Source organism: Lineus longissimus, chromosome 12, assembly GCF_910592395.1.
Source record: "Lineus longissimus chromosome 12, tnLinLong1.2, whole genome shotgun sequence".
NCBI lineage: Eukaryota > Metazoa > Nemertea > Pilidiophora > Heteronemertea > Lineidae > Lineus > Lineus longissimus.
This window is the reverse complement of record NC_088319.1, coordinates 8,875,276-8,903,241: the sequence shown is the minus strand read 5'-3', so window position 1 is coordinate 8,903,241 and position 27,966 is coordinate 8,875,276. Positions and strand designations below refer to the sequence as shown.

General features: G+C 41.4%; 2 protein-coding genes across 4 annotated transcripts in view; one reads left to right on the top strand and one right to left on the bottom strand.

The window, feature by feature from the left end:
• Positions 1 to 18,997, bottom strand: part of LOC135496709 (peroxisomal targeting signal 1 receptor-like) — a 56,132-nt gene extending 37,135 nt beyond the window's left edge. The window contains exons 1-6 of one of the 3 annotated variants that reach the window (XM_064786180.1): positions 18,841 to 18,997; positions 17,018 to 17,146; positions 10,579 to 10,738; positions 9,066 to 9,246; positions 7,097 to 7,241; positions 2,648 to 2,767 (exon numbers count right to left, since the gene is read on the bottom strand). In XM_064786180.1, the coding sequence (XP_064642250.1) occupies positions 2,648 to 2,767; positions 7,097 to 7,241; positions 9,066 to 9,246; positions 10,579 to 10,738; positions 17,018 to 17,146 (735 nt within the window). In that variant the 5' untranslated portion in view covers positions 18,841 to 18,997. The remainder of the gene's footprint in view (positions 1 to 2,647; positions 2,768 to 7,096; positions 7,242 to 9,065; positions 9,247 to 10,578; positions 10,739 to 17,017; positions 17,147 to 18,840) is intronic. The other 2 variants (XM_064786181.1, XM_064786182.1) reach the window with 2 other exon arrangements.
• A 5,733-nt stretch (positions 18,998 to 24,730) lies between these two features.
• LOC135496454 (retinal rod rhodopsin-sensitive cGMP 3',5'-cyclic phosphodiesterase subunit delta-like) overlaps positions 24,731 to 27,966 on the top strand; it is a 45,773-nt gene continuing 42,537 nt past the window's right edge. The window contains exon 1 of the mRNA XM_064785767.1: positions 24,731 to 24,880. Within this exon, the coding sequence (XP_064641837.1) occupies positions 24,843 to 24,880 (38 nt within the window). The 5' untranslated portion in view covers positions 24,731 to 24,842. The remainder of the gene's footprint in view (positions 24,881 to 27,966) is intronic.

Here is a 27,966-nt window from a genome sequence, read left to right as displayed (position 1 = left end):
CCAATTTACAGTACATTCGACCTCTGTGACCTTGAAAAGTAGGTCAAATCAAAGAAGACCCGGGTGACACATTGAATGGTTGTTAGAATTAGATGTACCTATGATATTAAATTGGTGCCAATCGGGCAAGTCATTACTAGGAATAATGGCATTTTGAAGAATTTAGGATTTGGCCCCCTTCCTGGAGGCCAAACGACAAATCAGATCGCACCAAACTTCGGTACCTGAGATCACCTGACCAAGGGGTACATGTGTACTTAATTTGTGATCAATAGTCATTGCAGTTAAGAAACGTGCCATAGTTACGGCCTGATGGCGAATTTACGCCATTTGACCTCTGTGACCTTGACAAGAAGGTCAAATTAAAAACCTGTGTGACATATACTGTATGGTGGTTAGATGTACCCATGATATCAAATTGGTGGCAATCGGGCAAGAAGTTAAGGAATAATCACATTTTTAAGGTTTTTGGATTTTGCCCCCTGGTGGTCAAGTGGTGAATCATATTGGACCAAACTTCGGTCCCTGAGATCACCTGACTAAGGGGTAAATGTGTACCAAATTTGGTATCAATAGTCATTGCAGTTTAGAAACGTGCCATCGTTACATCCTAACGGCCAATTTACACCATTTGACCTCTGTGACCTTGAAAAAGAGGTCAAATCAAAAACCCGGAGGATATATGATGCACCTTTGCTAGAAGTACCTACCATATTTTTTTCAAAATTTCCCGACTACTATTAAGGGAGATATTGCATATTTTCACTTTTAACGTTTGGCCCCCTGGTGGCAAAACCATGAAACGAATCGGACCGAAACTTGGTCTCCAAGGTGTCATTACATAAGGGTACATGTGTACCAAGTTTCAACTCAATAGCTCTAACAGTTACGAAACGTGCCCTGCTAACGGACGACGGACGACGACGGACGACGACGACGGACGACAGACGCCACGGTATGGGATAAGCCACGGTATGGGATAAAAAAGGTATGGGATAAAAAAGGTATCAATGATTTATATACACTGACTAATTGAGAACCGACTAATCGTCCTGGGGATCCTGTGTTCAATGTTTTAAGTTCATTGCCCTAGCCATTAATAAACGTGCCACTGTTTCTGAAACAGGATACAGACAAGGACAGACGATAGACAACAACGACCGACGACAGACACTGCGGTATTGTATAGAGTCCCCTACGGTGAGCCAAAAAGCAGGGTAATGGTGGTGGATCTACTACCCATGATATAAAATTAGTGGCAATCAAGTGAGTAGTTTAAGGTATAAACATATTTTCAACTCTTTCAATCCCAGTAGAATTTGCACGTGGCAACTGCCAGATCCCAGGCAATTTACCCTAAATTTCAGGTTTTCAAAATTTCAAGAGGCAAAACCAAACTCATCATAACCCAGGATGCTTGGTACCATTGGAAAGCTTGATCTCTCAGCTTACAGATCATGTATAGGAAGTTATTACATACAAAGTATGTCTTTGATAAAATATCCATAGAAATTGACTAAAAAAGGTCCAAAATTTCTTTGGAAAAATTGGCAAAAGGTGTAATCTACTGATGAAATTGTCAAATGCATAGTAATGTTCTCCAAAATGGATGAAAATGTGCAACAAATGTGTAACAATGACCATCAATAGAGTTTTTCCAAGATAAAAGTGGCAAAATTAGTGATTTTCCTACTGCGATCACACAAGAAATTGTACAGAACATGGAAACGCATAAGACTCTGACGAAGCATACTGAACTTGCAGTGGTATTGCCTCTGCAGCCGCTGCCCATACCACTGAAGAAATACATGTTAATTTTTGTATAATGTATATCGCGCACCTCAGGTAACAGTGCACATCACCCATATTTGATCTGATTTTGCCATGTGCAGTGTACACTATCTGTATACGGTATATAAAGCACTACACGGTGAACCAGTTTTTCAATCACACAAGACCTCACTTTCCATGACCACTGCGTTGCTAATATAAGCTGGATTTAAAAATAACTTCACACAGTTCGCCCTTTTAATCTTCTCGGGACTCTGTGTAAGTTTCAAGGCAAAGTATATAGTAGTTTTTGAGTGAGACACAAAAACACTACATTTGCCGAGATATCAAACTGCTGCATGAGCAACAGTGATGGTCAGTGGCATCACGCTAACTTGTTACCATTGTGTGTACAGGTATGCCGTTTATGAGCGAGTAATAGCCAATAAACTTTAGGTGGAAATAGATTCCATATAAATGAATGCCATACTTTATGTCAAGGTCATGACGCGCGTTGTCTGGAAGCTGAGCAATGTCAATACAATGAGGGTCAAGATGGACAAAAGAGACAACTAACAGCGAGAGTTTAATTAAAATTGCAGTTGAATGTACAATGCATCTTTAATACAGCACACATGATGCCGATTGCTTTGCGATGCTTTATACGGTCATGGGATTGAAAGAGGTTTTAGGTGGCCAAGGGGTGAATATGTTTTCAGTGTTTGCCCCTTCACGGCGAAGTCAAAAATCATGCAGATAGGACTGTAATTTAGTGTCAAAGGTAATTTAACCATAAGGGTTGATGTGCACCAAGTTACAAGTGGTTATCAATGACGACAGCTACTGCCTGATTATATAGACATCCACAAAAGGTTACCTGTTGCTGTGAAAACTCAGCGGCCCATGCATGGGCCATTTGATCACCCGATAACTTCATCACCTGGTTATCCTCTATGGTGATTTCACCGTCCCCGATCTGCTTAACAAATTTCATGAACTGAAACGAGACATGTAGTTCATGTCACAAGGCATAAATTTTCCAGCAACGATTATTTTGAAAATTTCAAAAATTTCGGAAATCAGATCCCCTTCATTAAAGGGTGTGGAGAACACTGATATCAGATGCACTCATGATAAAATGAAAAGGCCATGGGTCATTGTGCAAGTTAAACTTGGATAAGCTTGTATTAGTAGATTTTACCCAAATGAGCACGTTTGCAAATATGCCACTGCTCTCTGGGCATGGATTAGGAAATGTACATTTGAATGAAATAACCAAGTTGAACTAAGTGCAATCGGTGTCTTAAAATGGGTAGGACACCTCTTCTAACTCGCCATGCACTCAAGACCATTACAATGAAGTTGACAAGACAAACGGTTGTCCACTTACATTCAGAAATAGGAAATGCAAGATGTCTGTTCTGCAGCCATACTTAATATAAGATCGCATAAAAAGATCAATAGAAAGCAGGTGCCTTATCCCATCCACCTATCCCCACTGTAATATGAAATGAACTGAGGAACCTGTTCTTGTGTTATGGTAAGGAAAACGAGATTCTAATTAATTCTAGATAAGAATGGCCATTTTGTGAAGTGACGGCGCTGAATATCACAAGGAATCTGTTGTATGTTTGTAGGCCAAACTATTTGAAGCATAGCCAAAAGCAACCTTCTCATGTATGGCAGTTGGTGGAAATTTCTGAAGGTACGTCACCCACAAGGTCCAGATGATGACCTACTGTTGGAAGTGATCAATAAGAAAACTGCCCATCCTGCCCAAGAAACCAAAAAAAAGTTTTAGCATTTTCTGCAACTTGAAATTGTCAAATCTGTTCACTAGACATGCCAGGGAGTACATTGTAAAATTTCATCACTACGAATTCTATGAAATCCCATATAAATATGTTCAACTAGGAAAAAGAAGGGTGTGAAAAAGGTAATTGTGCATTGGATGAACAATTATTTTTACTCCTTTCACCTACATTGTTGTGGTGTAAGCATACTATTCTGATGTACCAGAGTCTTTCAAATAAAGAGTCAGGTCACGGCAAGTTTCCTTTGATTCCACAGCTCTCTCTGGCAATTAACTGGAAGCTATGATGAAGCCCATTGTAATTCAGCTACAAACTGAGCTGAGGTGCAAAACAATGACAGAATGACCAAAAATTAAACGAGAAATATACTCTGCACATGCGGTATACATATGATTAATCGGATAACAAATACATATACTATATAAATTGTGGACTTTTGTAAATTGATGTGAAGGATCTAACAATTTTGGCAGATGTGTTAGTAAAATTTGATTAGCTGCTAATTGCCAAACAAAACAATAATCAAACCGCAATTAAGCTCCATGCACTCACTGATCATTTTCCAATTTGTAACAAATGAAGGGACCCCACAAATGAAATGGTCCAGGGACCATGTGCTAACCTCGGGTAATGTAATGCATGTCATTTGCAGTGGCTATGGGGAGAACAGTTTCTGGCTAGTTTCACCAGTTTTGATTCCATTGAATAATATTATTCTTCTCGACTCAATAGCACAAAAGAAACTTGCTGGTACCATCTATGTATAGCATTTCGGTTATAAAGTGGACTAAATTTCAGGGTTATTGAAGAGTGTATATGTCACATGGAAATTGGTTGACATCTGTTCAACAGTTTAGAAGTAATAGGATTTTGTTGGATTTTCAAGATGGCAGCCTGGTGGCCATATTTGTCATGGGATTTGACTGAAAGTCAGGGATATCGTAGAGAGTACATAGATATATAATCACATGAAATTTGGTTGCAATCCGATTATTAGATTTAGAGCAATAGGACTTTGTTTAATTTTCAAGATGGCCGTCTTGCGACCATATTCTTTGAGTTGAACAGAGGGTCCCTAGTTTAATGTCGACACAAGTTCAGAACCTTCTAGCTCAAATAGAAATGAAACGTGCCACGCTATTGGTGATAGCAAACTCATTGATTTTCGCCCGCCATTGCTTGAATGTTTGGTACCATTCTGGGATCTGCGGTCTCATTCCTGGAGCTCTTTGCTGTTCGAAGGGGATAAAACTTCAAATTTCTTTTGTTTCCATTAGCAGACGACAGAAAATGGCTCGCTTTGACTGAAAATGCCTCGTGGGATGTTCGGTCCCATTCCCCCAACAACTGTGAGGGATATTGATTGACATTTACTTACCAGTTTAAATCGTACTTGCAGCTGTACCGGTTGATGTGTAATACACAAAAACACTCCTCAAAGCAACTGCTTTTCCATTGGGTTTTAAATATTCGATTGTGTTTTTCTCGGAACAACCAAAATGTCAGATACAACTAGTATTAGAAACCCTGAGTTGATGATTTGTCAATGCACCAGTTGGATTGCTGTTTGGAGCCAATCAGCCAGATGTCATACGACCAGTTGAGATCGTACCAATGAACAACGATGGACCATATGCTATGCGCACAAACATAGGTTGGACTTTACTGGGGCCAGTCCAGAGGGGCCGGTTGAGATTGGATGTAGGACCAGTGCACCGGATCACAGTTAAAGAACTGATTGACAGTTTGAGTGCTTACTTCAGCCAAAAATAAGGTGACAGGCATAAAGGTGAAGAAATTCACATGTCTCCAGAAGATGAGAGATATATAGTCAAGTTGAAACAAAATACTGTCTACACAGGAGAGAGATACCAAGTTGGTCTACCATTGAAGGATAAACTTCCACCGATTCCAGACAGCCGACCAATGGCAGAGCAGAGATTGAGGAGTTTTGAAATGAATGCGACGAGATTCAAGCTATGATGCAGAATACAGAAAACAGATGAATGACTTGAAGGAAAAGGGCTATATTGAGAAGGTTCCGGATGATGAACTTGAAGCTGTGAGCAAGAGATGGTATCTACCCCACCATGGTGTAGTGAACGAAAACAAGAATTCAAAACTTGGCAGAATGGTATTTTGATCAACTATCTCCTGATGAAGGGACCAGATTTAAAGAATCGCTCAGATAGAGTCCTATTTAGGTTTCGAGAAAATCTAGTTGCAGTCAGCAGCGATATTCAAGAAATGATTCACCAGATCAAGATACCCCCTGAAGATCGAAACCGGTATCGCTTCCTATGGGAAGCTGCACAAGGAAATAAAGCAGACTAGAGATGGACCTTTCATCCATTCGGATCTAAGCCGTCACCAGCGTTTGCATGTTATGTCTTGTAACAAGGACTCATTGATCAAGCCAATGCTGACATAAAGGACATCAGTATTGCTGTTAGAGACACGTTTCATATTGATGATCTTCATGATTGCTACTTGGAAACTGAAGAAACACAGAGAGAGGTGGAAGTAGTTGATTAGACCTGCCAACGCTCAGGCTTTCTGCTGAGAAAGTGGGCCAGTAATGCTCCTGAGACTATGGTTACGATACCTGAAGATCGCTGAGCTGATGCTGGAAGTGACATCGACCTAGGAACTGAGAGCACCAGTGAGTTACCTACGCTTGGAATGAGGTGGAAGCCAGAAACAGACAAGCAGACTTATCGAACACCAGGGCTGAAAGAAGTTAAGACCAGACGAGAGGTGTTTATATCCGACATTAGATCTCAGCTGCTAGGAAATCGCATCTGCAGGCACCTAGAATTCAAATCTTTCTGGAGGTCAAAGGCTTGCTGCATCGGGGCTACGCCCGACGCTACTCCGCTGTCTCAGTCAGTGTGCCCTAATTGGGAGAAAATAGAGGGTCTAAAGGTCCTAAAGGCCTGATGGCAGGAAATTGCATCGGTTTGGCATCAATTGGGTAAATTGGCCTAGTGACAGTCATACTTTGGCCAGAGGTACATGTAGATCCCAGGCAAGCTACTAATGCATCTGACTTGGTGGGGTCTTTTGCTTGCCCTGGCATACACACGAGATACAAGGAACCTCAGTTTTACGTCTCATTCCAAGGACTGTGAAGAGCCAGGAATTTTAGTTCCTTGAAAGCCGCTCTGGTTCATCACAGAAATACACAAATGGGTTCCCCGGAATCGAACTCTGGACCTTTTGCATGGTTACCAGCATCGTTAACCTCTGGATTATGAGGCTCCTCAGCAATAAGCAAAATAGAACCCCAGTGGCCAAGTCAAGAATTAGACTCGACTGAAATTCAGTGTCACAGGATGTCGAATCTGAAGGCTTTGTGAACAAAGTTTGAAGTCAGCAGTTCTGGAGGTGAAGAAATGTGCCACCAACATACCATAATGACGACAAAGCTTGCGCTATCATAATTCTTTTTGGGAAGGCGATGCTCTTTTTGTTGGAGAATCAATGCTGCAAAGTGTGTTTCCCCCACTCACCTCAGAATTCGCTAGTTTCTCATCGTCAATACCCTCAGCCATCTCCTGTGCCGCCCGGGCGAGTTCCTCATCGCCAGTTGTATTGAACTCATCAACCCATTGCTGGTTATCAAGAACATGCTTCTCTCTTTCAAACTCTTGAAGCCTAAAACGGCAAAACAATGTGAAGAACTTGATTAGCAGTGAGCAATGACAATATGGATGCATTAAGATTTTTGGATTCAGTGACTAACTTTCAGACATAGGCAATAATTTATTATCTCACACTTCAGTGAGATTCCATGAATATGATTGGCTGAGATGAGACACGTAACGAAACTGTGTGGTATTTGCAATGTTGCCTGCTCCAGCCGGACGACATTTCGCCATGTCTCCAAGCAGAGTCACAGTTGTAGGAGGCAGGCGTTCTGACGGTATAATATTACTCAAATTAAATTGAAGTGACTTCTTAAACAAGTTAACGAAGACATTTGGTGAAAAGCCTCGGGCGACACTCTATGCCAATGGAGCGACATTCAGCATGTTTCCCTCCGTAGCAGGGTATAATTATATTGGGGATAAAATTTCCCCGCATATATGTGGGCGTGACAGTCTATGCTACAAAAATTGCCCTTTGCATATATACAGACTTGACGATGAGCTGATTCCGTGAAACTGTTCCTCTTGATTTTGGAAACAATGTTAGCCTTTAGTAAAGGATCAAATTGGATCCTGCAGAAATTCCAGGTATGAAATTTGCCGACCAGACTAGATCACTAAAGAATTGCTTAGGGAATATAAAAAAGTTTGTCAGCAATTCTGAAATTGCTTTTGCCAGTGGTAATGGTTGTTACCATGACAATGAGTCATTAAATGAAAAGGTCAGAGGCCACTGTGCTCACCGGATCGAACTATGTTAAGAAGTGTGCTATAGTTTCACCCAAATGTAAAAGAGTCGCACCACTGAAGAAGATAACAATACCCAGACTGGAGCTTACTAGAGCTTACTGGGGACAAAAGCATATTTTCCTAGATGGTGCACAAGTGATGATTGAACATGCTGAAAACAGCAGTAAACATGGTAAAATGAGAAATCTAGAAGTTGGCACAAAAATCGTAATGCCGGTTTACCACGATTACATGCCTCTTTTACTGTAGTTTTGTGTAGGATCTCTCTATATCAGGTTGCCTGTTGATGCCAGTTCATCATTGGAATCATCCTTACTCTTATACATTACATGAGCACATGTAAAGACGTGGTTTGTTCAGAAATCTTGACAGAAGTGTGTTAATTTTTGTCAAAAAGCAGCCATTTATATGGTCATTGAACTGACTTTAACTCAGGTAAAAATTCAAACAGGCGTGTAGTTCATTGATGACACACCAATGGCAGGGCGATTTAGTTACTCTCTTAACCCGAGTAAGTGGTTAGATTAGAGCCGATAATTTTCACATAGTACATGCACTGAAGCCCAACCCATATTACCCTCTTTACCATTAGAACCCAAGCGGCCGATTCAGGGACCGCAACCAAGAGGCGCATATACCGGAGCTGGACCAAAATCGGCCGGGGAATCCCCATTCTATAGTATTTCCTACATGTAGCAACAAATCAGCCAATCAGAAGTGATGTTACAAACAGTGCTTCGGCACTCCAGATTCAGCGTAGCTCGGAGAATTTTCTGCTTTATACCGTGTAGATTTTTATCAAAATTTGACGAAATGGCAAGGAATTTTCAGGGAGTTTTCAGGAAAATGGGCATGTTCACTTGTTGTCACAGGAGATCGTTCTCCCCATTGCTAATGTTTCTTAGCTGTGGCACACAACACGAGTCTGTCCTCACACCACTCAGAATATGGTGTCAACTACACAGCCTTTCTCAAGGTTTTAGGGCAGTGTGATCCAAGAGTCATGATGTCCGATGGTTTATATATTTCTGTGTCAAAATAACATTGCTGAAGAAGGAAATACTCATAAAGTTCAACTGACCATTCATTGGTATGTTCTGTTGGCTCAAGATATTCATGTGCCCATTTTCCATCTTGTGATAAATCTGCTGGGGACGAATTCTGCAGGAACTCTCCCACCAAATTCTGATCCACTAACTCGGACTGTAAAAACTCATTTGTCCAAACTTCTGGCTTTGCTGCTAGTTCTGCAACTCCCGGTGCTGTAAAAGAAGAAGTTTCTACATGCATTCACTTTGCACAATGAATGAAACAGCCAGGGGCCATTTAGCGTTTGGGCACTTTCAGTTGAGGACTGTGCAACCTTGAAAAAGAGGGTTAGATTAACTAAGCCTGCTTACACTTTGGTGGGGCCTAACGTCATAGATTAGGTAAGAGGAGGTATATATTAATATATTGTAATGCTAGAAGTTTCTACATGTATTCACTTTGCACAATGAATGAAACAGCCAGGGGCCATTTAGCGTTTGGGCACTTTCAGTTGAGGACTGTGCAACCTTGAAAAAGAGGGTTAGATTAACTGAGCCTGCTTACACTTTGGTGGGGCCTAACGTCATAGATTAGGTAAGAGGAGGTATATATTGATATATTGTAATGCTAGAAGTTTCTATATGTATTCACTTTGCACAATGAATGAAACAGCCAGGGGCCATTTAGCGTTTGGGCACTTTCAGTTGAGGACTGTGCAACCTTGAAAAAGAGGGTTAGATTAACTAAGCCTGCTTACACTTTGGTGGGGGCCCAACGTCATAGATTAGGTAAGAGGAGGTATATATTGATATATTGTAATGCTAGAAGTTTCTACATGTATTCACTTTGCACAATGAATGAAACAGCCAGGGGCCATTTAGCTTTTGGGCACTTTCAGTTGAGGACTGTGCAACCTTGAAAAAGAGGGTTAGATTAACTAAGCCTGCTAAAACCTTGGTGGGGGCCCAACGTCATAGATTAGGATAGTGGAGGTATACATTCTTGTCATGTAATGCTTACTAAATTCAATTCAATTATTGCTGTGATAAATCATATTGTGATCTGTTTGTTTGGTGTTTGTGCTGCATGGACCTATGAATACACAATAAATCTCTCATAGCAAGTTCCATATTCGGGGGTTGTTATGTTTTCTTATTGGATACGTTCCTTATATATTCAATTGGGGAGTATGTCCGGTATTAGCTAGACATGCCGGCTTTAATTTACCAAATAGCTTTTTGTTCAGCTTGCCACACAAAGACCTCTTGCTTGTGATATATCATGTAATGTTTTATTTGTATACATGTAATAAAGGTACAGTTGGCCGCCGCTCATCAAAGGAAACGAGGTGTTCTTCAGCCCCTTTCTTTATAAAGCACACACGAAGAACTGTACAAAACATTAGTCAAGTACAATATTTGACAGAACATTTGGAGGAACAATCACGAACTTTGAGAAGCCCATAGTGTCTTAAAAACACTTTTTACCTTTAGACTATTGGTCAGAACATTAAATAATGACTAAAGTTAAACCAAGAATACTTTTTTGCACCTTCCCACACTTACCTCTTTGGGGTTGAATCCTGCTCCTGCTCTCTTCTATCTCCCGCATCTCCTGTAGTAGGCCAGACATACGGAACGTTTGAGGAGCAACATGTCCATGGTGATCAACCAAGAATTCATTGACAAGGTCTTCCTCTGCTTCCCCTGCAAAAGGCTGGTGTATCTGCATGTACACAATAAATTGAAAAGTTACTGGAATAATGTGCAGGCAGATGTACAAGGTGGTTGAAAAAAAATGCACTTCATCTTAACATTTGATATCACAGGAACCAATTCATGGAATATCCTGAAATTGTACAAACATAAACTTAAGGATTTTCTGTGTTATGGTACTCATCCTAAGCGACATGACGTCATCGGCACTAGGGCGTTTAAGTATTCTCATACAGTTTTGGAACTCCGCCTCGTGTGGAGGTTATGTCGGCTCGCTCTGTGAGCTTGCTCGATATGGGCTTTCTTCATGGACCAGACATATCTAATACAAATTGTTTTGTGTGTATATGGGTGGTCAATGCTTGGAGCAACTGGCCACTGCTCGGTCTGTTACTCCCAGGTTTTTTCTGACGATCGAGCAGCTATGTCGATTTGGCTGTGTTCATTGACCAGGCATATCCAATACAAATTGTTTTGTATGTATATGGACCAGGCATATCCAATACAAATTGTTTTGTGTGTATATCAGTGCCTGCCATGAGAAAAATCCACGGCCACCATCAGTCACTCCCGCAACCCTTTCCACGGGCACTATTTTTTTCACTCCCGCCAGCTGTCCAGCGGGCGGGCCATGCCAGTAAACGGGCGCGATCACGCCCGCGCCCGTGATCACGCCTGCGCCTGCAAACTACTGCCAGGAAACGGGCGCGATCACGCCTGCAGCCACATGAGACGCCTGTAAACAATTCCAGAATAAAAAAATTTCTGGGCAAGTCGAAGGACTAAGCCATGCTGCCCATCGGGCATGGCTATTTATTACATTATGAACAAGGAATTTAGACAAAAAACTAGTTTTATCTGCTATGCACTTTTTGCAGCCAACTCCCGGCGAAGAAACATTCTCAAAACGCCTACAATCCACTTTGTAATGCTTTGTTCCATCCTGATTCGATATGCCATTACCGTGCACTGCAGCAACCGCCAACTATAGCAAAGTGTACAGCCTGGCGTGTACCCAGCGCTAAACGGCATAATTACCGCGTTGAGTGAGACTCTAGATTTAAGCGAAATGGAACTCTGGATACCGGGAAATGAATCACGATCGTGCTGGGAATCAGCGGGCGTTATCGCGCCGGTGTTTTTTTATGACGGGCGGCACGTGCCCCTCAAGTGTCCGGCGGGCGTTATGGATAGCGCTCGTGCGGAGTAGTTTACGGGCGTGGACGTGATCGCGCCCGTTTCCTTGCATGGACTGGTATATGGACCAGGCATATCCAATACAAATTGTTTTGTATGCATATGCTTAGAGCAACTGCATTATGGAACAGTCAATTTTTAAAATGTCTAAAAATAGAAAAAATTATGTATGGTTGACCTATGATGCAAAATGGTTTTACTGCTTTTAAGGGAATTCCTGCTCAATTCTTCATTTTGAAGGTTAATTTTTAGCTCGTTAAAAAATTCTTGATCTTTGTCAAATTCTGATTCCTTGTGGTAAAATCAGAGACTCTACTGTGACCCGCCATGGCAAGATGAGTCGCATGTCGCTCCGAGCTTGACAGGTTGAGACGGACTGGTTGTTCATTTCACTATTGTCTGCCTTTTGTGAAATCTAAGTATATCAATTTCTTCTATTATGTCCTGGTGTCATTTTAGGCTCATGTTCTGTGCCACATGCGACTCATATTGCCGTGGTGGTTCACAACTGGTCTCCCTGTATTAATTCTTCCATAGAACATAATATGTGCAATAAAGTTATATCATACGTTAAAAGTGTCTTTTTTCCCTTTGTGTATCACTTTAGGCAAGTGGTGGGAAGTATTGGGGAGTAATTATTGGGAAGGGAATAATAAAACAGTGTCCTGAGGTGAATACATTGTTAGATATTTGAACATGCTGGTTTTCCTCCCAAATACTTCTGTGCCAAAGAGTCATGTATTGTAAGCAAGTAGTGCTGCTGGTGATGAGGTAACATCACTAGTAGCGACACTACATGGCGGACACCATGACTCGTCCATTTTATCCTGTGTAATGTAGAAGATGGAAGAAAGATAATTGAGTGATGAGGGGATGTATTTACATGGGGGGATGTATTAAACATGGGCATTGCTTAGGGGAATGGCAATGTGTTTCCCCTCCCCACCCGTCCTTGTTTCGCATCGTTTGTATCCTTTCATGCTCTTTGGCACATGCTGGTTTTCCTCCCAATACCTCTGTGCCAAAGAGTCATGTAAGCAAGTTGTGTTGCTGGTGATGAGGTACTAATACCACAGCGTGGTCAGAGCTAGACTGCAGAGAGGATCTGGCTTCCCAGATACCAAGTTGAATTGGCTTTTAACGGTGTGATGTGAGGCTATTTAAATCTGACTGTAGCGGATATATCTTTTTAAAAGCGACTTGGAACTGCAATGTGCAAATCCGAATGGAGAGTAAAGTCGCACTGTGCGCCGGGAGAAAAAAAAAGAACTTTGATGCCTATTGGGGATATTGTTTAAGAGTACATTGATACATAATCACATGAAATCTGATCAGCAGCTTTGGAGTAATAGGACTTCGTTTAATTTTCAAGATGGCCGCCTGGGTAGAATAGAGGGACCCTTGGATCCACACACGTTTAGAACCCTTAAGCTCATATACAAACGAAACGTGCCACCTATCAGTGATTTAGCGAACTTTGACCTCTGTGACCTTGAAAAGTAGGTCAAATCAGGAGTACCAACCAAAAAAATTTCATGAAAACCCGACAAAAATCACGGGTCCTATTGAATGTTTTATATTTTTGTATTATGCCCCCTGGTGGCCAAACCAAAGAATAATTTTGTAACAAAATTTGATGTGAATCGCCCCAGAGACCAAGGGTACATGTGTACCGATTTTTTAAGTCCAGACCTCAAGCAGTTACGAAACGTGTCGTGCTAACATTAACATACGCCACAGGTGGACGACGACGACACTACGTCATCGCACAGGCTCACAACTTGAGCTAAAACCAGTGAAAATGAGGAAGGCCGCCTATTTCGATATGAGCGATCTTAAAAAAGGTGATATTGCACTCCTTACTTTTTCAGTTTTGTCTCCCTGGTGGCCAAGTCGAGAATCATATTGGACTGTAATTCTGTGTCAGAAGTTATCTGACCTGGAGGGTCATGTGTACCAATTTTCAAGTTGTTAGCTTAAGAAATGTGCCATTGTTACACTCAAATGGCCATGTTTAGCCATTTGACCTCTTTGACCTTGAAAAGTAGGTCAAATGAAAAAGTCATACATCATATGATGCATCCTTGATTGGGAGTATCAAAAAATATTATCAAAAACAAGTCACGAATAAGCAAGATATTGCACTTTCTACCTTTGCAGTTTTGGCCGCCTGGTGGCCAAGTCAAGAATCAGATCAAACCGAATTTCGGCATCGGAGGTTACCTGACATAGGTGATCATGCTTACCAAGTTTCAAGTTCATTGCTTAAGTGATTAAGAAACGTGCCATAGTTACACTCAACGGCCAATTCATCCCAATTAACCACTGTGACCTTGAAAAGTAGGTCAAATCCAAAACCTGTACGATATAAGATGTATTCTTGCTCGGAGTACCTACCATAAAAAATATCATCGAAAACAGGTCACTAATAAAGCGAGATATTGATTTTTTTACCTTTTTTTAGTTTTGGCCCCCTTGTGGCCCAGTTGTGAATCAGATCGGACCTTACTATGTCCGAAAATAGATCATCCGACAATCGAAAGTATATAATTTTTACGAAGGTTTCTCACCCAGGCAAAACAGATTCCTTCACTTTTTTTCATTTTTATAGTTACTTCGCCGGATGGTCGGTGTTCTAGCCAACATCTTCCGGTATTAGCCTACAGCTGGCAGACAGCACGATTGATCAAAACTCACCCCGTACCCAATGCAGCCAGTGCCTGGGCCCTGGCAGTGGCCAGAGCCTAGAGGTCCGACGTGAATGGGCATGTACTAGGCCTATACAATAGAAATGCACTAACATTAGAAACCCCAAAACACTACTCGTTACAAGCGTCAGGCGACCAAACACATTGATACAAGGACTACTAGGACTACAGGGAGTCTCATACGCCTTAGTGAGTCGATCGGGAACTAATCTATCAATGGTCTGCCCGTGGCTTCAAATGCGCATGCGTGAACCGAGTAAGCCGAGTTATAAGCCGAGTTATAAGCCGAGTTAACTGTTTTATAATGCCAACACTCGGATTGAACTCGGGTTTAAGTGATGTCATCGAATCGAACTCGTGTTACGTGACGCCACCAGAATCGCTTAGGAGATTTTCAAACAAATCAGAAATTCGGAGCATAAAAACGCTTCAAAGTCATCGAAATGGTCAAAATTTTGAAAAGTCTTTTGCGACGTACACTAGATGGGATTATGTTTGGTGGTATAGGGGTGATAGATTTTTGGTTTATTAAGCTGTTTTGGACAACACTCGCAATAATGTTTGTAAAATGTGAACAGAAAGAAAGAAAGAAAGAAACCAGAACATGAGTGATATCAATATGGTCACCAGACTGTGAGTCTGGTGCCCATAACGAGTCACTTATAAGAGAGATATCACACTTATTAGCTTTCCACTTTTGGCCCCCTGGTGGCTAATTAAAGAATCAGATCAGAAAAAGTTGGATGACGGACACTCCAGTGTTCTCGCCAGGCCATTTAAATGGGGCGCTGGCGCCACGTTTAAATTTGAGCAGTGAAAATGCACCCCGTCTAAAATTAGCCCGCCCTGTTAAATTTGCAGCCGCCCTCTTTAAATTCACCTCCGCCATGCTTAAATCCAAGCCAATAGTTACACAAACACAGCCGTAAATATCGCATATAAACATTCCGCCGTCACTCAACGATCATTATCCCACCGCAAAACGACTGCCAGCCATCTCAATTACCCGGTACAGTAGTAGGGCCTACTACCATTACTATCCACGTGTTCCGGCAGACGACGGTCGGCCAATAACAATCACCCGTAGCCTTGGCAACGAGGTCAAGGGAGCGGACAAAAGCGCACCTGTACGATCGGCTAGCGGCAGAGCGGAGCGGTTGTTTTTAATTATGTCAAAAGAGTGCTTGCAGGTGTGCCGCAGGTGGATGATAATAGCTGTCGACGTAAAATCAGCAGTCTCTTTTAATTGATATACAGGGTACAACGGGATCAAACGAGAAGAAGGCCTCTACAATTTGTAATAAAGTAAACATTGTACATGTATAGAAGCGTCGATCATCATCATGTCATCATGAAGAAGCACATGGCTTGCGCAGTTGGCTACTGCGCATCTTTATTTGGCGCCGCTATCTGGTTACAAAATACCATGTGCTTTGACGATGTCGGGGTCCGGGGAGCAAGCGGGGAGGGCAAGGCCAAGGGGGATCAAAAACTTTTTTGGAACCAGTGAATTTTTTATTCGTACAACTTCACTTTTTTATCGTATAAACTGTCTTCAGGTGGTTATTTTATGTTGAGTGCCCGTACAAACACAACTTTTTATCTTTCCGTATAATATAGTGTACCCGACCGTACAGCGGTGCACAAACATCGGAAAACGTACAAAATACGGTTGAAACGTACAGGTAAACAGCCCTGCGCATGTAACGGTTTGAATACTAGTATTTACGTGGATACCCCGCCATGCGTCCCTCCCGCCGACCGACGTGACGCCGCAAATTGCCGTGAAGCAAAATGTTTTGCCTACGATGCTAACGCTGCAATGTCGTTTTTATATCATCAGAATTAGGCCTGAAATTGCACCTCAGAGCATCTAGGTTTCAAAATTTTTCCGGGGGAGGGCCCCCAGACCCCCCCCGCCAAAAATGCGCCTGCGGCGCATATAGGAGCTGGCCTCCGGCCAGCTGCGCCCCGTTTGATTGAAATCCTGGCAAGAACACTGACTGCGGTATTGAACAACTCCCCTATCATGCCTATGGTGAGTCAAATAATCTTTGTCATCCCCAAAAATAATTGTGACAGAAACTCATGCAATATTCATTTTCAGCAATCCAATTGATAAATGAAATCGCTCAGGCTATGTGCTAAACTGTTGTCAATGATAGGAATATGGTTACTCTTATGGTTACAGAGAATTTGGCCCTCTGTGACCACAGAAACTAGGTCAAGGTCAAAATGTTTCAAGCACTATATTAAGCTTGATGAGATTCTAAGTTAATTGCTAACTCAGGGGTGAAAGTATTCAGTTGAATTCTTCTGGATGCCGAAGTTGGCAACAACAAGTGTGCTGCTTGCTTTAGAGTGGATATCAATTGAAGACTTACAGCTTCTGCTGCTCGGTGGGGATGAAATCCTTCTTGTCGGAGTGACCTATCTTCAGTGAAGTGAGATGTCAGTTTCATCAGGGGGTTGGCACCCCCACATTCTGCATCCACAAGATCTCTTGTAGACATCTGAAAATGAAGTTAAAGCGAACTGGAACCGCCAAGTCAGTTCGTATGATCTCGTTTTCATTTCCCGCGTATCGGGTGATCAGAGCGAGGCATGAATGAAACATGGCGCCTAGCTGTCAATCATTCAGTGACGTCACTACTATGGAATTTACTACGAAAATTCATGAACGAAAGATCGCATGACTCACGTGATTCTCACATGATTCTCAATAATAACAAATTGAACTGCGCATGCTCGGGCACTGGGGGCGGAGCTACAAATCTGAACTCGACTTTCTCGGGCGGTGAAAGTCGAAAAGTTGAATAAATCGCTCGGCGGTTCCAGTTCGCTTTAAAGATAGTCGATATTATCAGTCCAACAAAATATGTAAATAAACCAATGAAAAGGCCAGGGGCCATTGTGCTAATTGTATAGATATTCAGTAGACAAGTCAAAACTCATGCTGGTTAAGAAACATGCTCTAGTATATAACCAAATGAAAAGTTTATGCCATTGAATCTCTACGACCTTGAAAAGTAGGTCAAATCAAAAACCGATGAGACATATAATACCATATCGTGATTAGATGTACCCATGATATCAGATTGCTGACAATCGATAAGTAGTTATAAGTTAAGCAATAATTGCATTTTTAAGGTTTTCAAATTTAGCTTCCTGGTTGCCAGGGAGTGAATCATTCCCTGAAATAACCGGGTACCGTACATGTGTACTAAATGAGAGATCAATGGTCAATGAAGCTAAATGAAACGACCCGTTTCCACCTGCGAGCACGAGCACAAATTCGTAAAAATATTGTTTTGACTTTTAAACTACACGCACCTATTAATTTTGGTGCACCACAATTCAGATTTTTTGAAATTCTGGCCACTCGCGCCAGCCATACTCGTGAAAAGCCATTTTCATGGCATGCTGCGGACGACGTGGGTCATACTAAACAGCGTCCACCAGGTTTAAAGCATATTTAAAGTCATCAAAATATAATCTAATGGTCATAAACGAAATAAGCAGGACATTTTTCACATTTCCTGATCGTTTCATGACATTTGTGGGCTAGATTAGCGAGTTGTTGATTAAAATGTACCAGCTTCCACCACCCTGTCGGCGGCCATGTTGGATTTGACTGGCTTCTATAGATCGATGCACTTGATTGGGAACAACGTTTACGAAGACTTTGCGTCACGTCACGTTACACTAATGTAAAAATGCATGTTGACGTGACGACGATCAACACCACAAGTGCATCGATGTCTAGGGGCCTTGTGATTTTCGACAATATCTCCCCTATCTTGAATCCAAATGTCATGAAATTTTCATGAAATGTTTTTTATGGGGAACTCATTTCATTTACGGCTACCAAATTTTATTTTGATGACTTTATACGGTTAAAATTTACAATCCCCGATCGGAAATGACGTAGTTTGATCGCATTCAACTATAAATCCATTGAACACTGGTGCTTCGTTACGTTAGTCAACCGATGACCTTTTTTTGGGGTGTGATCGGGAATTGTAAACTCGTTCCCTTTATACCCGACTTTAAACATGGTGGATGCTGGTGGACGCTGGTGGACGCTGGTGGACGCTGATTAGGATGACCGGACGACGTCATGATTTTTGGCAACGCGACGTCATAAATTAAAATGATAAATCTGGCGAATGACGGAAGTATAATGCTACGGCCAACAGTTACGCACTTTCTAACCTTGACAGCTATTACTCAATGACTATCTATAAGTCGTTGAAACTCGGTTGTCATTGTTTGATCCCTATCCACCTGTATCCATTTGGTGTGGGTGAGAACTTGTGGGTAAAGTTCAGCGCACCAATCGGCAATTGCGACTTCACCATACTTCGAAATAGTCAGCGAGGGGGTTTTGACTAATTAACATAAATCCCGCACTATTCATCGATGACGTCATGAGTTAGTTCGCATTGCGGGAATACGGAGTGATGAGTTATTTCAATTTGTAAACTGAGAGGATATCGCCTCATGCTATCGAGGGGACATGGGCGGGGGACTGACCGGGGAGGGACAGAAGTGCAAAAAAGTGTGCTTACACTAATGAATGCGCTGCCTTTGCATAATTTGTCGCAGACGCCAAGAAAATAGCCTGTAAAGTTCGAGTCCGCGACGAGGGTAGGCCCAACTGAATTATTCACTCTACCCATCGTTTTTCATCGATATCCAATTCACTAGTGAATTATTCAGGAGAGCTTCATCAATAAAAACCTATGAACAGGTGTGTATCTAGAAATACAAATCAGCAAATCCACGTCGAGTGCCACAGAACAGGAATTATTTGAGGTTGAATCTGCCTGTGCTTTCAATTTATTTGGTGTCGTCTGCTAGTGCTAGCCGCTTCGGTTCATAGCGGACAGTGATTTGCTGACACTGTTCGAATCCCCACACTGTTGGGCATATACTATAAATTAAAGGGTATAACTCATGACAATTTAAAGGGCCTACTGCCTCAGTAGAATACTGTCTTACACAACGTACACGTAGGCTATGTATAAGTTTTGCTATAAGTTGCCGATCTCAAACTCACTACTATTGTTTCATACTCGTCTTAGAACGTTATTCGCAAAACTGGCTCCATCAAGCAAAGCATTTCTTATTGAGCTTTATGATAATGCCAATTATGTTACATATAATATATTCTACCGCTGGAGTGCCTCATGTACAACTAAATTATATGTCCTCATTTTGTATCGATATTTTGTCAAACTTGTTACAGCACTGTATATATTTCAACACCATGCACCTCTGATTGTACCTAGTACGAAATAAACATATATATATATATATATATAAGATAAGGTCTAATTGTAGCCCCTGACTATGTTTTTGATTTATATTCCGGTAACCATGGAATTATTCAGCCAACCCAAGCATGGATATGAAAGAGGTGACTCTTGAGTATCACAACATAAAAAGTATTGGATTATGCAACATGTCGTGTAAGAGCTTTGGCTAAGAAGTAAACAAATCAGACACATGCACAAAAACAGTTGGGATCGAACTTTTTGCAGGTATAAATTTTCCACACTTACAGAGCATTGATATATATTTGAAACTTGGTTCAGGTGATCAGTATTGAGTGTAGAGAATGTTGTATGCGGCATTTGATGTCATTATAAATTAAAAGTAAATTTTTCAGGGACACTTTTCTGACCATGGTACACTCGGGGTATTTGCAGCCCGTTGGTTCTGGGTATGTGTAGCCCCTATAAATAGCTCAATAAACAGTAACGGCTCTTATACACCGCTTCGGCCGCCGAGCTGATTTTCTAAATTCTCTAAGTCCGTCGTAGATGTCAATTTCACCCGAACAATACTGAGGTGAAGACTCCTTGAACAGTCACCTCCAATCTTTAACGGCATGGCGATTTCTACATGATATGCCGTTGTGCCATCGTATCTGGCAAGACTCAGGTTCTGGCCCTTTAAATTAAGAGTGGCAGGACTATAATGGTTTGCGTTCAAAACGTGAACCTCTTCACGAACTTTGATTTTATGTAACTGTCATGCATGCTCACACCTGAAGTTGTCGCAGTGTACTGTAAGCTGTGACAGTGTCTGCGTTATTCGAGATGAAGTTGGAGAAAGTTTTGTTCTGGCTGTTTTGGGGCTGTGTTTTTGTGCCAATGTTTGGCAATGGTGCATGACGATGATGACGCACATCAGAGTGATGATCATGGAAACGTTGATGATGAGAATCATTATGCTGCCCATGTGGAAAATCCGCCAAGACGACACCGAAAGGCCTATTCTTTAAAGCAGAAAATTAACTACATCCAGGCGCACATCTTAGGTGAAGCCCATGCCAGGACCCCCGCCAAATTTGCGAGGCACAACCGCACCCATCCAAGAAGCAATTGGTTGGCTAACGAAGACGATATAAGAGAACTGATGAACGAGCGCCCAAATCTGGCCGAACGTATACAACGTCAACGAAATCGTGGAGGTAATCCGACTTCACTGTTAAAACCAATTTAACAACGTGTGTGAGCCTTAGATGTCAATCCTTTATGAATTTGAAACTCACGAGACTTCATTTTTTGATCATGCGTTGACACTTTCCTTAATTTTTTAGCAAAATGGCCAGTTGTTGAAGGTCGTTTGAAAACTTGGTTCGAGGAGCGAGGGGTGATACTCGGCTTCCCAGTTTCGCGTGGGAACATGACGTTACAGGCTACTCGCCAATATCAACAATGGTGATGGGAGAACTTCCACAACGAGACTGGGATGAATTTCAAAGGACAAGACCCCACCACACTCCATTTACAGCTTCTGACGGGTGGTTCAATCGCTTTCTGAAGTGGTAAACTCGATTATTTTGTTCACGCTTCATTATCGCATAATAACCGTGCAATAATTTACAAGAATCGTAACCAACAATGGTCGTTTCATTTCAGAAAACACATGAGCTACAGACGAATCACTTTCGATTCAAAAACTCGACCAGCCAATGCAGACGACCTGATTCGGGAATGCCGTGAGAGAGTTCACAATACTCTACGAGAAAATAATTTAGATTTCCTGATCAGCATAAATCAAACCTTTAAATCACCCATTGCAGTTCTTCTTTCTTTCTAGGTGACTTGAACAGAGACATGCTGGTTACGAACGCAGACGCTCATCAATGTTAATTCTAGACCAATATCCACCACATATAGAAATAGAGAATTCCGTTGAAGTTGAAGATGCTTGGGGTCACATGGATTTTATACCTGGAAAGTGTACTAGCTTATGCAGCCGCTCGATATCTGCAGCATAACGAAGGCCTTCAAATGCAGACAGCGTTAAAAAAAGCGTTAGGAATTGGTCACACCGGGGACAATGGGGACTGCTCGCAGATTTCGCTGAGGGAGGTGGTACGGATAATCAGTCTAGCATGGGAAAGGATGGTATTCAGATCCAGTGTTCTTCCTATTCCTGAGGAGGGTGATCCTCCTCCGGTTGATCATCAATATTTAGTAGCTGCGGATGATGGTGCAGACAGTGATGACGACTGGATTTAGTTTTCTTTGAAGATGAGCATGATGATACTGAAGACGAGACAATGTAGATAAACTGTAATTTGCTGCTAAATAAATGTGTTATTCGACCTACTAAACTAGACGTTTTAATATTATTATTTCCAACGAGTAGGCATTACGATGTGGCATGAAAAGATTCATACCAATTCAATGCAGTATAGAAAACACTGATCAAACAGTCAGTATGCCGTTATCTTATTTCATTCAATTCCCATCTTACTCAACTTTAGGCAAAATCATCATTCGCGAATTCGTCCACAGAAAAGAATGCAAAGGAAGCGAATCACTCAGCCGCGTTGGAAAATAGGCCTGTTGCCTCCTTACTGAAGACTGAATAGCGCAATCATAATCGTCCCCTATATACTGTATCTATTGTTCGGGTGAATTTTTAGTATTCGATATTGTCTGCGTAATACGGCCGGGGATCGACCCAAAGAGTGGTCTAAATCTTTTTGACATACTTATCGCACCCATCTGTACGTATCTGGTCGGCTGAAGATTTAAGAAACGGTAAATTTCGGGGAGCCTGGTCCCTTGAGCAGAAGTGATATGATTCTGTCATTGAACATGTAAATATGGATTTTAGTAAATTTCTTCTCGGTGTGAATAAAAAAGCTGACCTAGTAATATTCCCTCTATGAGCGAACTTGGGAGATTCCCCATTGGCATGGATGTCAAATTTACAACTATCATGTACACTTAAATAAAACTGACAACCCAGTCTTGATCGAGTCTTTCAGTGAATCAAAAATGTTAGTTCAAACAGTTCTTACTCCTGGTTCTCGTTCTTTAAGGAATTATAAAAGAAAATCAATCAAGATCTATGTAAAGTAGATAGTAATACTAAGTCAATTGAGGAACACATGCAAGAGCGATATAAATTATACTGGTATGAAACCTTCTATCAGAAATACATGAAACAACCAGTTGCTTCTTACTTCGTTCAAAGTAAACAACAAGGGCTTCAAATCGGGTTTAGTCGAGTTTATTCAGCTCGCAACAAAACACACGGACGGAGGCAGCTCGTCCCGTCTCCTCGTCCGGCGGCGGAGGTCATGACGTCATACATTTATATGTACATAATACTCAGTTCGTCACATACATAGGTCTAAATGAAGGCAAATTTTGTACATATATGTATCATATAAAAGTAGATTCGATTACAAAAAATATCTTGATGACATTCACAGTAAGGAACACAGGTTCCACCTCACCAAATTACGATTAAAGGGGGAGAGGGGCTAATTTGGCCATCTTCAAGTGACAAGTATACACAGTAAGGGCCATTGGTTATGTCAGACTTGGCCCTCGTACAAGCGTTAATCATTTTGACCTACTGTGAGATGCAAGAGACATCAATTAGCGGATTTGTATAATTTTATCTTGGCTGCCTAGCTGCTGCCTATATTGGCCCTTTAAGTAATCATTGCCTGCTAATCGAGAAGGGCCGACACAGCCGCCCTATTATTCCAAGGGATGAGAGATGGTATCCACACTGCCTGTCATCCGATATCAAGGTTATCGATGATGAGATACATTTCTTATGTTCCTTTCCCTTGCTTTCCAGCATTCGTAATAAATATTTAAGCAAAGACCGCATAGGACTTAATAATGAACTGTCATCTAAAAAAAAAATTTCACCCTTTAACGACTGAAAAAAAATGTGGCTCGTCTTACCGGCAAATTTTGTTGCCTTGGTTTTCAAATGAGAAAAACTTTATAACCACAAAAACTTCAATAAGTATCAAATGACACACATTGTCATCTTTTATACTCTCACCAACGCTGTCGCACTCTTCTTCAGGTATTATTTGACTGCTTTTATTACTTATTGGTCTCTTTCATCCCTTTTAATTTTTTTCTATTTGCACTGCACTGCACATAGGCCTACGTTTATTGTTTTTTCATCTTATGTAAAAGGTAAATTGGAATTTTATACGAATACGATAAACTTTTTGTAATTTGTCATTTATCATTTGCAATAATACTCGTGCAATGGAAGCCAATACTGGCAGAGATAATAAGCTTGAATATTATCGCTGCTCAGGAGAATGGGGTCATCCCTCTAAAAACTACCTATAAAAAGCTGCTATTTTCCCGTCACCGCTATCGAGATTTGGAGTGATGTAGCGATCCATTGCGGGTTAAGCTGAGCTAACATCATCATACCTAACTCTAAGATTATACCAACCACCGAAGTCCACGTGCGCGAACATTTATGAACTTTCCGCGAACTTGCCGTGGAAGGTCACATGACGGACGAAAATCGAAACTTGCATAAATTAATACACACACACACACACACACACCCCTCGCTTGTGGTCATTTCGAAGTATGGTTAACTCGCGCGGTCACAATATAGTGCGCCAAAACAACTCAGCGTATAGTATTTTTGTATAATCAAATCACAATGAATGTATATGAACATACGTGGTTATCTTTTTTTAAATTTATTTACCATGATGCATTTTATCAGAATACTTTCTTCTTTAGTTGTAGCTTTGTTGAAATTCCTCCGCAAAAATTTCGATTCGGCCATCTTGCCTGGCTTGGTTTGATATCAAGATCGGGAAAAAAATTGTCGGATATATACTGAAGAAGCTTTACTTTTCAGTAAACTGAAAGTAAATTGAGGAGCCCAAACTAATTAAAGATGCCAAGTGCAGAGGAAATATTAAAAGGGTTTAAACTGTATCCTTTGCACTTCGAAAACTTTGTAATTTAGGTCTTAATACACTACAGTTGCACACTAGACAGCCGTGTGGGGGACTGTGAGTGTGACAGCGCATGCAATGCATTCAGCATTGCATGAGCGAGTAGGTCTATCATCGGGAGATCGTTGATATTTGATGCCATGGTAAGCCATGGCTCACGGCCGTTAGCTAGGTAATTTTTACTTGTGGAGAAATCCCTCGGTCTTGTTACTATGAATAGCCTGCCGACCACCGCGCCAACGGCGGGTTGAGTAACCAAAGTGGCTTGGTATATAATAAGGAATACGACCAGGAGACCCGGGCTCGCGATTTTCAAAGTTGGTCAAGCAAATCTCCTGCTACACCATCGACGAGCCGTGTAGTTGGTTCCACATTGTAGCATACACCACCAAGATGAGAAATTACCATAATTTTCCCTTTTCATCATTCTGTTTACGTTTATAAAGACTTGCTAGTTTCTATTCTTGGTTCATAAGAGTATCTCGATATGGGTTCTTCGTAACCATGTACGAATTCTTGGCATATGAACCAATCTTACCTGTTTTAAACTGATTTTCCGGCGAAATATCGAAGACACTCGCACGGGATTTGGCGCATCAGCAAATTTCTCCGCCAGTTGACGAAGTACCCAAAAACTGATTACGCAGTAACCATTCCTGGCACATGACCTAATTATTATTCACTTCCGATTTGGGTCCCTCCCTTTTATTATCGTAATCAACGCGTTCAAAGTTGGTCAAGGGAAATGACTTCATAAATCATGCAAATTACCACGAAGGCGTCATATTTGCAGATCAACCAATCAGATCGGAGATTCCACAGGAGTCATGTGATCAAATAAATTGTTAAGGCACATTGTTGTCTAACGGCCGTGGGCTGCAGTACAGTCTGTAGTCTGCACATCATGGCATAGGCTATCACTGGGCACTTTCAAACATCAGTCTCTAGTGCAGTAGCGGTCATACTAATTCCCGACCTACCCCGACCTTTACCGACTTGCGGAAAATGCTGCCAAAATATGGTGTTTCTATCATCAGAATATTTATATTTGTACTGTTTACATACATACATTACGTCTGTTAATTTCAAGACTTTTGAACGATGCTAAGTTGAGCAAATCAACTCCAATAATTACATCTATTTAGTATTTACCGACTGCAATTTTCTGCAGGTCGGCAATCATTGTTAGTTGTGGTTGTCGCTTCTTGTAAACTGTACATGCATAGGCTCGCGTCCGGCCTTGTCTGAACCCAGCATGGCGGGAAAATAGCACGTGGCTGGCTTTGGCGCTAGTTGTAATGGAATTTTTAAACTATTTTAAAACTTTTCGTTTACTTTCAGTTGATGGCACTGCAGTGTCAATGAAAATCAGCTGAGATTATCAGATTTTGAACAAGATTGATTCTTTCCATGAAAGTCCTTTCGTGATAAAAGTCCACAGATTATGATACGGAGAGTTCATTCAGGTTGTCTTAGTTGTGTGTGCGTTTTTGCGCTACGCGGTCTTTTCTTTTGTCCCGGCTTTTGAGCGAGTGTCGAAGGTCTTGGTATCGTTAAAAGTCCGGTAGTGGATGTGATGTAGGGCTCATTTTCGTGGTGCGTTTTCTTTCATTTCATCAACTTGAGGAACAGAGCGTCTTTCTCTTCCTCCGATTTTGTACTCTATATTGCCTTAAGCCGTGTTCTCACATAAATCACTTCTAGATCGCTTTCCCCAAATCGCCCTGCGGAAAACGATTTACCTTGAATCGTTTTAGGAGTAACCATTCACATAGCACTTCTGAATCGATTTGAATGCGTTTTGGGCTATTCCAACTCAATGCGATTCAAATCCAAGTGCCACCTGTTGTTGAATCCTGAAACTACGTCCAAGTTCAAGGTCAGCAGATACAAGATGGATGCGCCCATAGAGAACCGTGAATATGAGACAAGACCACTAATGAATATTCATAGGTTGGAGGGTCCAGGCCTATCTATTAGACGAGTGCATGTTTTTTACTCTCAAGTACATATTTGGAGAGGTATTGAAAAAATATTTGTTGTGGCAAGTCTACAGATATAAAGAAATTATTTGATGAAAAAATTAATTTCGAATTTTGCTAATTGGGTAATAGGGGGCGTGTTTTGAGTTTTTTCTGCCAGTTGGCTGAAAAGAGTGGAAATATCAAAGTCTGTCTAATTTGTCGATTAAAAAAAAATTTCCGTGGTCAATCACCATTTTATTTTTCACCATTTACTTGCCCGACTGTCCGGAATAACATAATCTAAATTTCAGATTCACAACACCACGCGTTCTTTGATGCGTCGCGGTCAAACATTGACAATTTAACTGCTAAAAGGCTTAAAAAATCAATTGTGGTCTTGTCTCATATGAGACAAGACCACTAATGAATATTCATAGGTTGGAGGGTCGAGGCCTATCAATTAGACGAGTGCATGTTTTTAGCTCACCTCTTAGCAGAGGTGAGCTTATCCCATACCGTGGCGTCCGTCGTCCGTCGTCGTCGTCGTCGTCGTCGTCGTCGTCGTCGTCGTCGTCGTCCGTCGTCCGTTAGCAGGGCACGTTTCGTAACTGTTAGAGCTATTGAGTTGAAACTTGGTACACATTTACCCTTATGTAATGACACCTGGGAGACCAAGTTTCGGTCCGATTCGTTTCATGGTTTGGCCACCAGGGGGCCAAACATTAAAAGTGAAAATATGCAATATCTCCCTTAATAGTAGTCGGGAAATTGTGAAAAAAATATGGTAGGTACTTCTAGCAAAGGTGCATCATATATCCTCCGGGTTTTTGATTTGACCTCCTTTTCAAGGTCACAGAGGTCAAATGGTGTAAATTGGCCGTTAGGATGTAACGATGGCACGTTTCTAAACTGCAATGACTATTGATACCAAATTTGGTACACATTTACCCCTTAGTCAGGTGATCTCAGGGACCGAAGTTTGGTCCAATATGATTCACCACTTGACCACCAGGGGGCAAAATCCAAAAACCTTAAAAATGTGATTATTCCTTAACTTCTTGCCCGATTGCCACCAATTTGATATCATGGGTACATCTAA